This window comes from Chiloscyllium punctatum, chromosome 3 (assembly GCF_047496795.1).
Source record: "Chiloscyllium punctatum isolate Juve2018m chromosome 3, sChiPun1.3, whole genome shotgun sequence".
NCBI lineage: Eukaryota > Metazoa > Chordata > Chondrichthyes > Orectolobiformes > Hemiscylliidae > Chiloscyllium > Chiloscyllium punctatum.
In genome coordinates, this window is record NC_092741.1 from 91,953,119 (window position 1) to 91,966,720 (window position 13,602).

At 40.6% G+C, this 13,602-nt stretch overlaps 1 protein-coding gene across 1 annotated transcript in view; it reads left to right on the plus strand.

The window, feature by feature from the left end:
- The first annotated feature begins 4,326 nt into the window (after nucleotides 1-4,326).
- The window catches only part of LOC140462919 (venom phosphodiesterase 1-like), a 125,683-nt gene continuing 116,407 nt past the window's right edge, over nucleotides 4,327-13,602 (plus strand). The window contains exon 1 of the mRNA XM_072556415.1: nucleotides 4,327-4,701. Coding sequence (XP_072412516.1) covers nucleotides 4,609-4,701 — 93 coding nt within the window. The 5' untranslated portion in view covers nucleotides 4,327-4,608. The remainder of the gene's footprint in view (nucleotides 4,702-13,602) is intronic.

The following is a 13,602-nucleotide window of genomic DNA, read 5'->3' on the forward strand; positions in this document are numbered from 1 at the left end:
CTGCCTTCCCTGTTAGGCCCCTTGCATTGAAATAAATGCAGTTTAATTTATTAGTCCAACTTTATCCCTGCATGCCCTGACTGATTGACTCACTTCTGTTCTCAGCTGTACCCGTCTCAGATCGATCTCTTTCCTCACTATCTCCCTGCGTCCCACCTCCCCCCCCCCCAGTCCCCTTCCAATTTAGGGCAATCTGTCCTTTTTGTACAGGTCACTTCTACCCCAAAAGAGATTCCAATGATCCAAAAATGTGATTCCTTCTCCCATACACCAGCTCCTCAGCCATGCATTCATCTGCTCTATCCTCCTATTCCTGCCCTCACTAGCTCGTAGCACTGGGAGTAATCCAGATATTACTACCCTTGAGAACCTCCTTTTTAAATTTTTGCCTAACTCTCTGTAATCTCCCTTCAGAATCTCAACTTTTTCCCTTCCCATATCGTTGGTTCCAATGTGGACAATGACCTCCTGCTGGCCCCACTCCCCCATGAGAACATTCTGCACCCTCTCTGAGGCATCCTTGATCCTGGCACCAGGGAAACAACTCACCATTCTGTTTTTTCTCTACTGGCCACAGAAACGTCCGTCTGTACCTCTGACGACAGAATCCCCTAACACAATTGATCTCTTGGAAGCCAACGTACCCCTCGCTGCATTAGAGCCAGTCTCAATACTAGAAACTTGGCTGTTTGTGCTACGTTCCCCTGAGAATCCATTACCCCCTACATTTTCCAAAACAGCATACCTGTTTGAAATGGGTATATCCACAAAAGATTCCTGCTCTAGCTGCCTACCTCTCTTACCCTTCCTGGAATTAACCTATCTATGTGACTGTATCTGAGATTTCCCCCCCCCCCCACCGCCTTCCTATAACTGCCATCCATCACATACTGTTGCTGTTGCAAATTACTCATCACTTCTGTCTGTCTCTCCAACCGATCCACTCGATCTGATAAGATTCGTATCCAACAGCATTTATGGCTGATATAATCCGCAGTAACCCTTAAACTCTCTTTAAACTCCCACATCTGACAAGAAGTCCATATCACTGCAAAGGCCATTTTTGCTCCTTCACAATATACAGACCCAGAAAATAACACCGTCTTATTCCTCTACAAACACTGCCCCAGGTTAAATTAATAGTTATGGCTTATATTTTAAGTTTAATCAAGAGATTTATCTTCAAAATCATATAATCAAGAAAGAATCCACTATTCTCACTACTGCAGCCTTTCTCTTGGACAGACTTAAAACAACAAATAACTTATCTGATTCTGTGCTGTGAACTTCGCCCAACAGTTCCTCCAAGATTAGTTGTGAATTTCACTGTTTGTTAATTTTCCCAGATGCACTCCAATGTCCAGCGATACATGAATTCAAACAGCAAAGGCGGTAACTGTGCAGGTTTTCTCTCTTTCTCTCTTTCTCTCTTTCTCTCTCTCTCTCTCTCTCTCTCCTGCACTGTTCTCACCATGTGCTTCCATTGTCTGCTCTTCTCCCTTTTAAACTGCCGTTGTTTTGACTTTTTTCTTCCAAAGTTCCAAAACAATGCAACAGCATATAAACAGTAATTGCTGCTCATGGAATTCGAGGAAATCACCTGCAACACCTAAAATACCTCAAAAAAAGGAGCAGCTCTTACAGCCAGAAATTGTTCCCGTCCTCCATCTTGGATTACCCAGAATGTTGTGTGATTTTTAACTTTGTCCACCTCAGTCCGATACCGAATCCTCCAAATCATTTTTAATATATGGCAGAGTGGCTAGAGTCTCTGGGCATGTTGTGTCTTCTTGTTTAGATCTGTTGTGTAGGAATCGGACTGCACTTATTGGGTACCCTTTGTTCCTGAAGACGTTGTGTAGGTGTTTTTCCTCAGCTTCTCTTGGTTCCTGGGTCCTACAGTGTGCTGTCAATCCAACCCTGGCTTTGCACTAAAGCAATCTAGCCTGCCAACAAGGGGAGTGCTGTTGTTGTCTGATGTGATGACCTCTACATTGCAAAGGTTGAGCACCAGCTGTCAGACATCTCCCCCTGAATCATGAGCTCACCATGGAACACCAGGTCACTGTGTCCACAACGGTCACGAATCTAATTTCATCTAGTGATCTCCCTACATCTACTTCCTACCTCGCACAGTTTGCTCCCACTTCCTTCCCATAATTTACACGAGCATTGTTAACAAAAATCCCCAATGCCTGCAGTGTACGTTCCATTTAATTTTCCTCTAAAGAAACAATTACAGCCAATTCCATGAAATGTGAAATGCATCAATTTTCAACAATCCTTCAAATGTAAGTATTTCAAGCAATATTAATTCAAGACAGCATTGAATTAGTATTAAAATTATAATAATGTTCAAGAATATGGGGATAAAACAGTAGAATTTAGTAAATCTTAATGTTCATTGGAGAGCAGGTGTAAAAACGATTGTCTTCTTGTGTGCTGTATCCTCTGATTAATCATAAAGCAACTTTAGAACACAGTCTTTCTGGAACCTGGGATAGTACAACTTTCTGGACAGTTACATTTTGAACCTGGGTATTCTCAAATTGTGGATGTGTTGGATTCTTGCACTTTGTTAGCATGTTGATTGGTTTCATCAAGAACTTCACGTTATTTGTGTGCAAATGTGTTGCGTACAACTGGAATATTCTACAGTTCTCTGAGTTGGATTCTAATTTTCCTCAATGTTGCATCTTCCAGTCTTGTGACTTCATAGGAATGAGGCTAAGGAACCACTGTGGAATAACATATTTCCTGAGATAACTGTATGACTCTGAACTTTCAGTCCAATGTACAAATTAGCCTGTTCTGCACTGATATAGATCATGCATCTTCTTCATTCTCCCATGTTTTTTGAGAAGTTTGTCCCATGTCTCTGAGAGCTTGGACTGATGGTGGTTTCGTCTGGTTGTCCTAACTTGCATTCTTAACATGAACCTTGCTGTTAAGATAAACCTATATGAAGAGGTGCAGACATGTGACAGAGCAGTATGAAAATTATTTTCATCACTCCACACTTTATGATGTGTACTTTGAAGTTTGAGAGCATAGTGTGGTTCATGAACTTCGGCCAACAAAAAGGGAATGCGAATACCATCACCAGGTGACAAGACTCTAAGCATTTCCACCCTGTGTTCTTGTGTTTTTAGAAGGGAAAGCAAAAATTCTGCATCACAAATATATACCTGGCAGCCTTTGAACTCCATGCATTGCTTACTGCAACCTGGAAGCTGGTATTAGAGTCTTGGATCCTTTGTCAATTAAGCATTTGCATATTACCCGTTTTGTCATGCATATTCTTTTACTATGGACTGAGAGGAACCTTGCATAAATAGAAACAGCTTTAGGTTTATTTTATATTCAGTATCTGACTATCCAACATGTCATTTTTATAACTTTGCTGACCCAATGCTGTTTAATTGAAAAGAATAATAAAAGTCTAATTTACTAACATTTTCTATTTAAACTAAAGCTAAATGAGTTAGACTGTGAAAATATATTCTCGGTCTTGCTCCCTGTGTGGGAACACTGCTTGACCTCTTTATTTCTGTATCTGAGAGTTATCTGTTACTTGCTTTAAGTCAGAAATGGCAGGGACCTCATTTACTCATCAGTCAGATTTGTTATTCTTTTGTGTATGAGCTTGAAAGTCCTCACTTGATGAATGGGATTAAATTTAGGCCTACAGGTAGAAGAAAGATTCTTACAGTTGGATGACATGTTTGAGGTTGCACAGAATATCTGCTGGAGGTGATTTTAACTCTATTTGATAGGGTAAGGTTGGAGAAACAAATTAACAGTTTCCATTCATTTTTATTTCCATTCAAGCATCTGCAATAAGGATGTTCCGTAACCGCATAAATAATAAATTGTGAATTCTTATAAGGTGTATGAATCTACAGTGACTTAATAAAAATAATGTACCTATGATTGTACAATAGCTTAAGAAAACATCCTTGAATGTGCAGCTATTTATACAGTGTCTTAAAAAATGTGAAACATAGCACTTTTTTTAAAAAAAGAGAACAAATAATTCTACAACTTCATTAGAGCTGGATCTATTCCAATGATTTTAATTTTCAACTATTTGGAAGCACATTGCAAGTTTTCCCTTGGACTAAGGAGTCAACCAATCAATCTTTATAATTATGGCTACCCCATGAAATCTAATGGAGGTTTGAGTGCAAACATTCAAAATTGATAATGTTTGTTGCTGACATAGACATGTTGCCTCATGCTAATAAAAGTTAGCATACACTCTTCTGCTTATCAGAAAATAGATGATACTATTTTTAAAAATTTCTTTTTAATAGTGTTGTGTAATACTTCAAAACTACATTGCAACTGTTTATTTTCCTTAGATTTTAACCCCTGCTTAGAATTTAATGCCTAATGTAATAAATTATTGCTATATGTATTCATTGTAGAGATAATAATCTTGATCTTTGTACCACCTAAATTAATGAGTCAACAGGTTTACCAAATCAGTAGGAGTAAGAAGTATTAAAAGGAGGACTCAGAGAATGTGGGCATGAGATCATGAACTGTGTAGAAGCTGCTTTTCACCAAGCTTTGAGAACTTATACGTATCACTGAGGATCAAAAATGCATTCTTCACAGGATCAAATGGTGTATTTTCAAGTTGACACTGAACAGAAGGAGAATAAAGAACTAAAAATGTACAAAGTATTATGTGGGGTAAGTCATTGTCTAAAGGTACATGAAGATAATTTTCTTTGTTTTATTTAGAGTAATCGAGATGTATAGCACGGAAACAGACCTTTGGTCCAACTCATCCATGCTGACCAGATATCCTAACTTAATTTAGTCCCATTTCCCGGCACTTGGCCCATATCTCTATGGATTTAGGACCATTCGGTGCAGCCATTTTGGCATGAGCGATTTGGCGTGGCCTGTTTGGCGCAGCCTATTTTGTCGCAGACCCATTTAGGTGCAGAACTATTTTGGCGCAGATAGTCGGTAGTCGTCAACGAAAAGCAACATAATAGTAGAATTATTAAATGAGTAGTTTCCAGTGGTTTGTAGTTACTATTAAAATTACTAGTCATCAAAGAAATGCAGCTGTAGAGGGAACTTTACAAATGATTAACAAGTGCCGAGAGGGAACTTTACAAATGATTAACAAGTGCCGAGAAAATTTGTCAGAAACTTGCCAAGGAACGATGCCTAACAACAGAGAGCTGAAGAAAATGGTTCGTAGGACAAGGAAAGAAATTGCTGCTTACCCAGTAAATCCAAGAAATTTAGAAAAACTTGTAATTCCAGATGGTTTTAAAACATATTCTGTTAATGAATATAATGAAGAACAATTTTTACTAGCCGTGACTCTATTACTCTATGACAGCGGTTAGCACCACCTGCAGAATTCTTATATTTGGAAGAAAAAGGAATGCCAAGTTTCTGAAACAATCAAAAAAGTAATATGTTGATGGAACATTCAAAATTTCCCCACCTCTATTTTCACAAGTTTATGCTATTTTAGGGGAAAGGTGTGTTCCCACTGTTGCATACTTTACTCCCGAATAAGTTACGAACAACATATGATAAATTATTTGAAATGGTTCTGGAAATACAGCCTGAGTGCCGCCCTGACATTATCAACTGTGACCTGAATTTGTATTCTGTTGAAATTAAAGAAATTCAGGATATTTAATGGGTTATATTTTTTTTTAGAAATTTTAAGGAACCACAATTAGGAGTGGACTAATCACAGACTGAATGCAGTTGATACACAAATAACTACAACCTACTGGAAACTACCCATTAAATAATTCTACTATTATGTTGTTTTTCTTTGATGCCTAGTTATTTGAATAATAACTACAAATTACTGGAAACTACCCATTTAAAAATTCTACTATTATGTTGATTTTTGTAGATGACTACCGTATATCTGCACCAAAATAGTTCTGCGCCTAAATGGGTCTGCGGCAAAATAGGCTGCGGCAAAATAGGCTGCACCAAACAGGCCACACCAAATCGCTCACGCCAAAATGGCTGTGCCGAATGGTCCCACTGTGTAGCTCTATAAACCCTTCCAATTCATGTACCCACCCAGATGCCTTTTAAATGTAATTGTACCAGCCTCTACCACTTCCTTTTAAATCTTTCCTCTCTCACCCTAAATGTATACACTCTAGTTCTGGACTTCTCCAACCCAGGTACAAGACCTTGTCTATTTATCCTATCCAGGGCCCTCATGATTTTATAAACCTCCAAAAGGTCACCCCTCAGCCTTATATGCTCCAGGACAACCTGTCCCAGCATATTCAGCCTCCCTATTGCTGAAACGCTCCAACCCCGGCAACATCCTTGTCAATATTTTCTGAATCCTTTCAGGTTTCACAACATCCTTCCTTTAGGAAGGAAACCAGAATTGCATAAAATATTCCGAAAGTGTCCTGTACAGCCGCAATATGACATTGCAACTCCTATACGCAATGCTCTCTTTATAAAGTGTTTGAATGGATTTATTTCACCCAATACAGAATAATTACAAAGCCAAGAAGAGATTAGCTCATTTTGAAATTAATTTCTGCAAACATCGCAATTTTTAAAAGAACAAATGGAACAGTTTTTAACTTAAAAAGATTGTACATGCTTTTCCTCATGTGATTTAACTTGACCAAATTAACCAATGTTATTTTAAATTGTTAATACTAACATTTCAGTTAACATAGTTCCATTTGCAGTGCTTGAATAAACATTGCTATTGAGGTGATATTACAAATTTTGCTGAGCTTCTGTTCATGTGTTGGTGGAATGGCCTAAATACAGTATCAATTGTAAATGCTCTGAGTTGCAAAAATATTCATATCATCTCATTCAGATAATTTATATATTGACAGTTAGCAAAATTTGTAGGTGAGAAGTTAGGATCATCAACTACTTATGGATTAATTTCTGATTGACTTCATCAGGATTTTGTCACAATTTTACAAGTACCTGAAATCCTCTGTGGTTGTGTCACGTTGCACGAATCTAGCTTTTTTCTGACCTCAAGGCTTCTGCAAAAAAAAATTACTCCCAGATATCTTTTGAAGAATGTTCATAAAGGACTTGAAACGTTATATCTATTTCTCTCTCCATAGATGCTAGCAGACCTGCTTAGGTTCTCTAGCATTGTTGTTTTCCTACATCCATAGCTTTTTGCCTTTATATGGTTACCACAATTAATCCTTGCCCTAGAAATACAATATACCTTAGAGAATGACAGAAGGCTGTAGAGCAGGTGATGGACTCTCAGGGGAATGTAGCACAATCAGCCAAGTTTTTGATATTGAGACTGTCTCTAATGTAATGAGGGGTATATCAGGTTCCAAGCGATCGATTGTGTTAGGGGACTTTCTAGTCAGAGACACAGACATACGTTTCTGCAGCCAGCAGCGAAAAATCAGAATGGTGTGTTGCCTCCCTGGTGTCAGGATCAAGGATATCTCAGAGATGGTGCAGAATGTTCTCAAAAGGGGAGAGGGACCAGCAGGAGGTCATTGTACACACTGGAACTAATGACATAGGAAGGGAAAAGCATGAGATCCTGAAGGGAAATTACAGAGAGTTAGGCAGGACTTTAAAAAGGAGGTCCTCAAGAGTAGTAATATCTAGACTACTCCCGGTGCTACAAGCTAATGAGGGTAGGAATAGGAGGATAGAGCGGATGAATGCATGGCTGAGGAGTTGGTGCAGGGGAGAAGGATTCACATTTTTGGATCATTGGAATCTCTGCTGGGGTAAGAGTGACCTTTAAAAGAAGGACGGATTGCACTTGAATTGGAAGGAGACTAATATACAAGCAGGGGAATTTGCTAGAGCTGCTTGGGAGGATTTAAATGATTAAGATTGGGTGGTTGGGGAGGTGGGGGTGTTGGTGGGACCCAGGGAAATAGCGAGCAAAGAGATCATTCTGAGACTGGAACAGTTGAGAAAAGAAGCGACTCAAACAGTCAGGGGCAGGCAGGTACAAAGCAGAGAACAAGGTAGGACTGATAAATTAAACTGCATTTATTTCAATGCAAGAGGCCTAATAAGGAAGGCAGATGAACTCAGGGCATGGTTAGGAACATGGGACTGGGATATCATAGCAATTACCAAAACATGGCTCAGGGATGGATAGGATTGGCAGCTTAATGTTCCAGGATACAATACTATAGGAAGGACAAAAATGGGGGAAAGAGAAGAGGGAGAGTGGTGTTTTTGATAAAGGATAACATTACTATTGTACTGAGGGAGGATATTCCTGGGAATACCTCCAGGGAAGTTATTCGGGTAGAAATGAGAAATAAGAAAGGAATGATTACCTTATTGGGATTTTATTATAGATCCCCTAATAGTCAGCAGTAAATTGAGAAGCAAATTTGTAAGGAGATTTCAGATATCTGTAAGAATAACAGGGTGGTTATGGTAGGGGATTTTGACTTTCCAAACATAGACTGGGATTGCCATAGTGTTAAGGGTTTAGGTAGAGAGGAATTTGTTAAGTGTGAGTAAGAATTTTTTTTCTGAATCCGTATGCGGATGCATCTACTAGAGAAGGTGCAAAATCTGACCTGCTCTTGGGAAATAAGGCAGAGCAGGTGACTGAGGTGTCAGTGGGGGAGCACTTTGGGGCCAACGACCATCATTTTATTAGATTTAAAATAGTGATGGAAAAGGATAGACCAGACCTAAAAGTTGAAGTTCTAAATTGGAGGAAGGCCACTTTTGACAGGAATAAGCAAGAACTTTCAAAAGCTGATTGGGGGCAGATGTTCGCAGGTAATGGACAGCTGGAAAATGGGAAGCCTTCAGAAATGAGATAACAATAGTCCAGAGACAGTATATTCCGATTAGGGTGAAATGCAAAGCTGGTAGGTATAGGGAATGCTGGATGACGAGAGAAATTGAGGTTTTGGTGAAGAAAATGAAGGAAGCATATGCCAGGTATAGACTGGAGAGATCGAGTGAATCCTTAGAAGAGTATAAAGACAGTTGGAGTATACTTAAGAGGGAAATCAGGAGGGCAAAAAGGAGACATGAGATACCTTTGGCAAATGGGATTAAGGAGAATTCAAAAGGATTTTATAAATACATTAAGGACAAAAAGGTAACTAGGGAGAGAATAGGGCCCCTCAAAGATCAGCAAGGCGGCCCATGTGTGGAGCCACAAGAGATGAGGAAAATACTAAACAAGTATTTTGCATCAGTGTTTACTTTGGAGAAGGACATGGAAGATATAGAAAGTGGGGAAATAGATTGTGACAGCTTGAAAAATGTCCATATTACATTACAGAGGTGCTGGATGTGTTGAAATGCATAAAAGTGGATAAATCCCCAGGAAATTATCAGGTGTACCATAGAACTCTGTGGGAAGCTAGGGAAATGATTGCTGGGCCGCTTGTTGAGATATTTGTACCATTAATAGTCACAGGTGAGGTGCCAGAAGACTGGAGGTTGGTTAATGTGGTGCTGCTATTTAACAAGGTAGTAAGGAAAAGCCAGGGGACTATAGACAGGCGAGCCTGAAATTGGTGGAGGGCAAGGTTTTTTTTTAGATTAGATTACTTACAGTGTGGAAACAGGCCCTTCGGCCCAACAAGTCCACACCGCCCCGCCGAAGCGCAACCCACCCATACCCCTACATTTACCCCTTACCTAACACTACAGGCAATTTAGCATGGCCAATTCACCTGACCTGCACATCTTTGGACTGTGGGAGGAAACCGGAGCACCCGGAGGAAACCCACGCAGACAAGGGGAGAATGTGCAAACTCCACACAGACAGTCGCCCAAGGCTGGAATCGAACCTGGGGCCCTTGGCGCTGTGAGGCAGCAGTGCTAACCACTGAGCCACCATGCCGCCCTAAGTTGTTGGAGGAAATCCTGAGGGACAGGATTTACATGTATTTGGGAAGGCAAAGACTGATTAGAGATAGTCAAGATGGCTTTGTGCATGGGAAATCATGTCTCACGAACTTGATTGAGTTTTTTGAAGAAGTAACAAAGAGGATTGATGAGGGCAGAGCGGTGGACGTGACCTATATGGACTTCAGTAAGGGGTTCAACAAGGTTCCTCATGGTAGACTAGTTAGCAAGGTTAGATCTCATGACTTACAGGGAGAACTAGCCATTTGGATACAGAACTGGCTCAAAGGTAGAAGACAAGGTGGTGGTGGAGGGTTGCTTTTCAGAATGGAGGCCTGTGACCAGTGGCGTGCCACAAGGATCGGTGCTGGGTCCAGTGCTTTTCGTCATTTTTATAAGTGATTTGGATGTGAACTCAGAAGGTATAGTTCGTACTTTTGCAGATGACACCAAAATTGTAGGTGTAGTGGATGGCAAAGAGGGTTACCTCAGAGTACAACGAGATCTTGATCAGATGGGCCAATGGGTTGAGGAGTGGCAGTTGGAGTTTAATTTAGATAAATGCGAGGTGCTGCATTTTGGAAAGGAATCAGAGCAGGACTTATGCATTTAATGATAAGATGCTGGGGAGTGTTGCTGAACAAAGAGATGCTGGAGTGCAGGTTCATAGTTCCTTGAAAGTAGAGTCACAGGTAGATAGGATAGTGAAGAAGGTGTTTGGTCTGCTTTCCTTTATTGGTCAGAGCATTGAGTATAGGGTTTGGGAGGTCATGTTGTGGCTGTACAGGACATTGGTTAGACCAATTTTGGAATAATTTGTGCAATTTTTGTCTCCATCCTAACAGAAGGATATTGTGAAACTTGAAAGGGTTCAGAAAAGATTTACAAGGATGTTGCCAGGGTTGGAGGATTTGAGCTACAGGGAGAGGCTGCATAGGCTGGGGCTGTTTTCCCTGGACCGTCGGTGGCTGATGGTGACCTTATAGAGATTTACAAAATCATGAGGGGCATGGATAGGATAAATAGACAAGGTCTTTTCCCCAGGGTGGGGGAGTCCAGAACTGGAGGGCATAGGTTTATGGTAAGAAAGAAAAGTTTAAAAGGGACCCAAGGGGCAACCTTTTCACGCAGAGGGTGGTGTGTGTATGGAATGAGCTGCTAGAGGAAGGGGTGGAGACTGGTAGAATTACAGCATTTAAAAGGTATCTAGATCGGTTTATGAACAGGAAGGATTTAGAGGGGTATGGGCCAAGTGCTGGCAAATGGGACTAGATTAACTTAGGATATCTGGTCGGCATGGACAAATTGGACCGAAGGGTCTGTTTCTGTGCTGTACATCTGGACTCTGTGACCTCAACGTTTCATGTATGGCAGATCACAGCACTGAAGTCTGGTTCCTGAAGTCACTGCTCTGCATTTACCTCAGAGATATGCACAGAAGAAGATTAGAGGGAATGATGCTGGTCACCGTACTTCCGGAAGTATGTTGATTAATTGAGTCATAGAGTCATAGTGATGTAGAGCACGGAAACAGATCCTTTAGTCCAACTCATCCATGCCAACCAGATATCCTAAATTAAATGCTGCTGAAGAGCTTATGCTCGAAACGTCGACTCTCCTGCTCCTCGGATGCTGCATGATCGGCTGTGCTTTTCCAATATCACACTTTTTGACTTTGATCTCCAGCATCTGCAGTCCTCACCTTCTCCTGGTTGCTGTTCTAATTCAATATCTGGTCAGAATGGGTGTTCATCCTATACACACTGGTATGGAATTCTTCGGTAGGTGTGCATTCCACTAATACATCCAGGAAGGAGAGTTTGCAAGGACACACTGCAGCAACTCAGAACTCCAAAAGGCAGAACAGGAACATCTATTCAAAGGACTTAAACAAAAGCAGTATCCTCTGCTACTTACGGGACAAACCCAAAGAAGAAAACACTACACGACCAGACACGATGGTGACCATGTTATATATCAAAGACCTCAGAGATAACCACCAGATTACTCAGAGCCCTGGGAATCTTAATGGACCATGAACCAGTAAATACTTTCCACCAGCTCCTCACAAAGGTTAAAGACTTGACACCCACATCCAACAGGACAAACCTTATCTACAAGATACCCTGCAAAGACTGTGAAAAGCACTGCGTAGGACAAGCAGGAAAAAAACTGACCATATGACTGCACAAACCTTAGCTCTCCACTGCCAGACATGACCAGAACTCTCTCATTTCCAAACGCACAGATGACAAAGGGTACAAATTCATTTGGGATGATGTAATTTTCCTAGCACAGGCAAAACAGAGATATGCCAGAGAATTCCTTAAAGCCTGGCACTCCAACTGGAACTCAATCAATAGACACATTGAACATATACAAACCACTCAGATACGGAACTGGAGTACCAACCATCAGAGACATATTCCACTAGGTGGAACAGACCACCAACACCTTATCAAAGATGGACTGATAATGTCACCTAGCAAGGCAGCGAAATGTTAACAGAAAAATACAGTAGCTTGGTAAATGAATCCATGACTTCAACCACAACCTGAGCTACAAATCTTTTCAAGAACTCTGAAATACATTGTGGTAATTTGCAAACAAGCCTTGGTGTGCAATGGATTTAGAAAGCAGAATTTTGGATGAGTTGGAGGAACATGGGGGAATGAAAAGCTGGCTTGGAGGCCATTGGAATTTTGAGATTGAAAGTGAGAATGGCATGGATGAGTGTTTCAACAGCTGATAAGTTGAGGTGAGTTGGCGGTGAAGGGAAATTAGAGATACAAGCAATAAAATACAGCTGTAATTATGAGCTGATTCATTCTGCATATAGATTGGGCAAATCAAATCAGAAGGAGTAAGGTAGAGGAAGTAATGTTGGACTATGTATATAACAGTTTGATGATTAAAACATTGATGAACCAATGAGAGAAAAAGCCATCTGCCATCTTTGACTGGGTATTGTGTCATGAGGTAAAAGTCACCTTTGTCCTACTACACCATAGAGCTGCTCTCCCATTACAGAGAGATGGCTGGTGATGATTTAACATGAGAATCATCACACCTCAGGGAAAGGAACAGTTTGAGAGGGACAGTCCTTCATAATAACCTTAGCTGATGTGGGATTGAGCCCATGTTGTTGGCAGATAAATCCCCAGGGTTTGAGAACTGTCATTCCAGAGCACTTAGGAAAATGTCCCTGGAAATAGCAGATGATTAGAGGGTAATTAATGTAATCCCATTATTTAAGAAGGGAGGCAGAGAGGAAATAGCAAGTTATGGACTGGTTAGCTTGACATCAGCATTGGAAAAAAATATTATAGTCCATTTTGAAAGATGCCAAAGCAGAGCACTTGGAAGAGAATCACAAGACAGAGCATGGTTTTACAAAGGAGAAGCTGTGCTTGATATATCAGCCGTAATATTTTGAGGAAGTAATTAGTTGGGTAGATAAAGGGTAGCTAGTGGCTGTGGTTTCCTTGGAGCTTGAGAAAGCTTTTGATAAGGTTTGATCTAAGAGGTTAGTATGCAAAATTAAAGGACATAGGTTTGGAGTTATTTACCAAAGTGGATAGCGAACTGGCTGTCAGACAGGAATCAAAGAGTAGGAATAAACAGGTCTTTTCCTGAGTGGCAGGCAGTGACTAGTGGGGTACTGTATGGATCAGTGCTTCAGCAAATCACAATACATGTATATATTAATGATTTAGATGAGGAAGGGTGGAAGGGTGA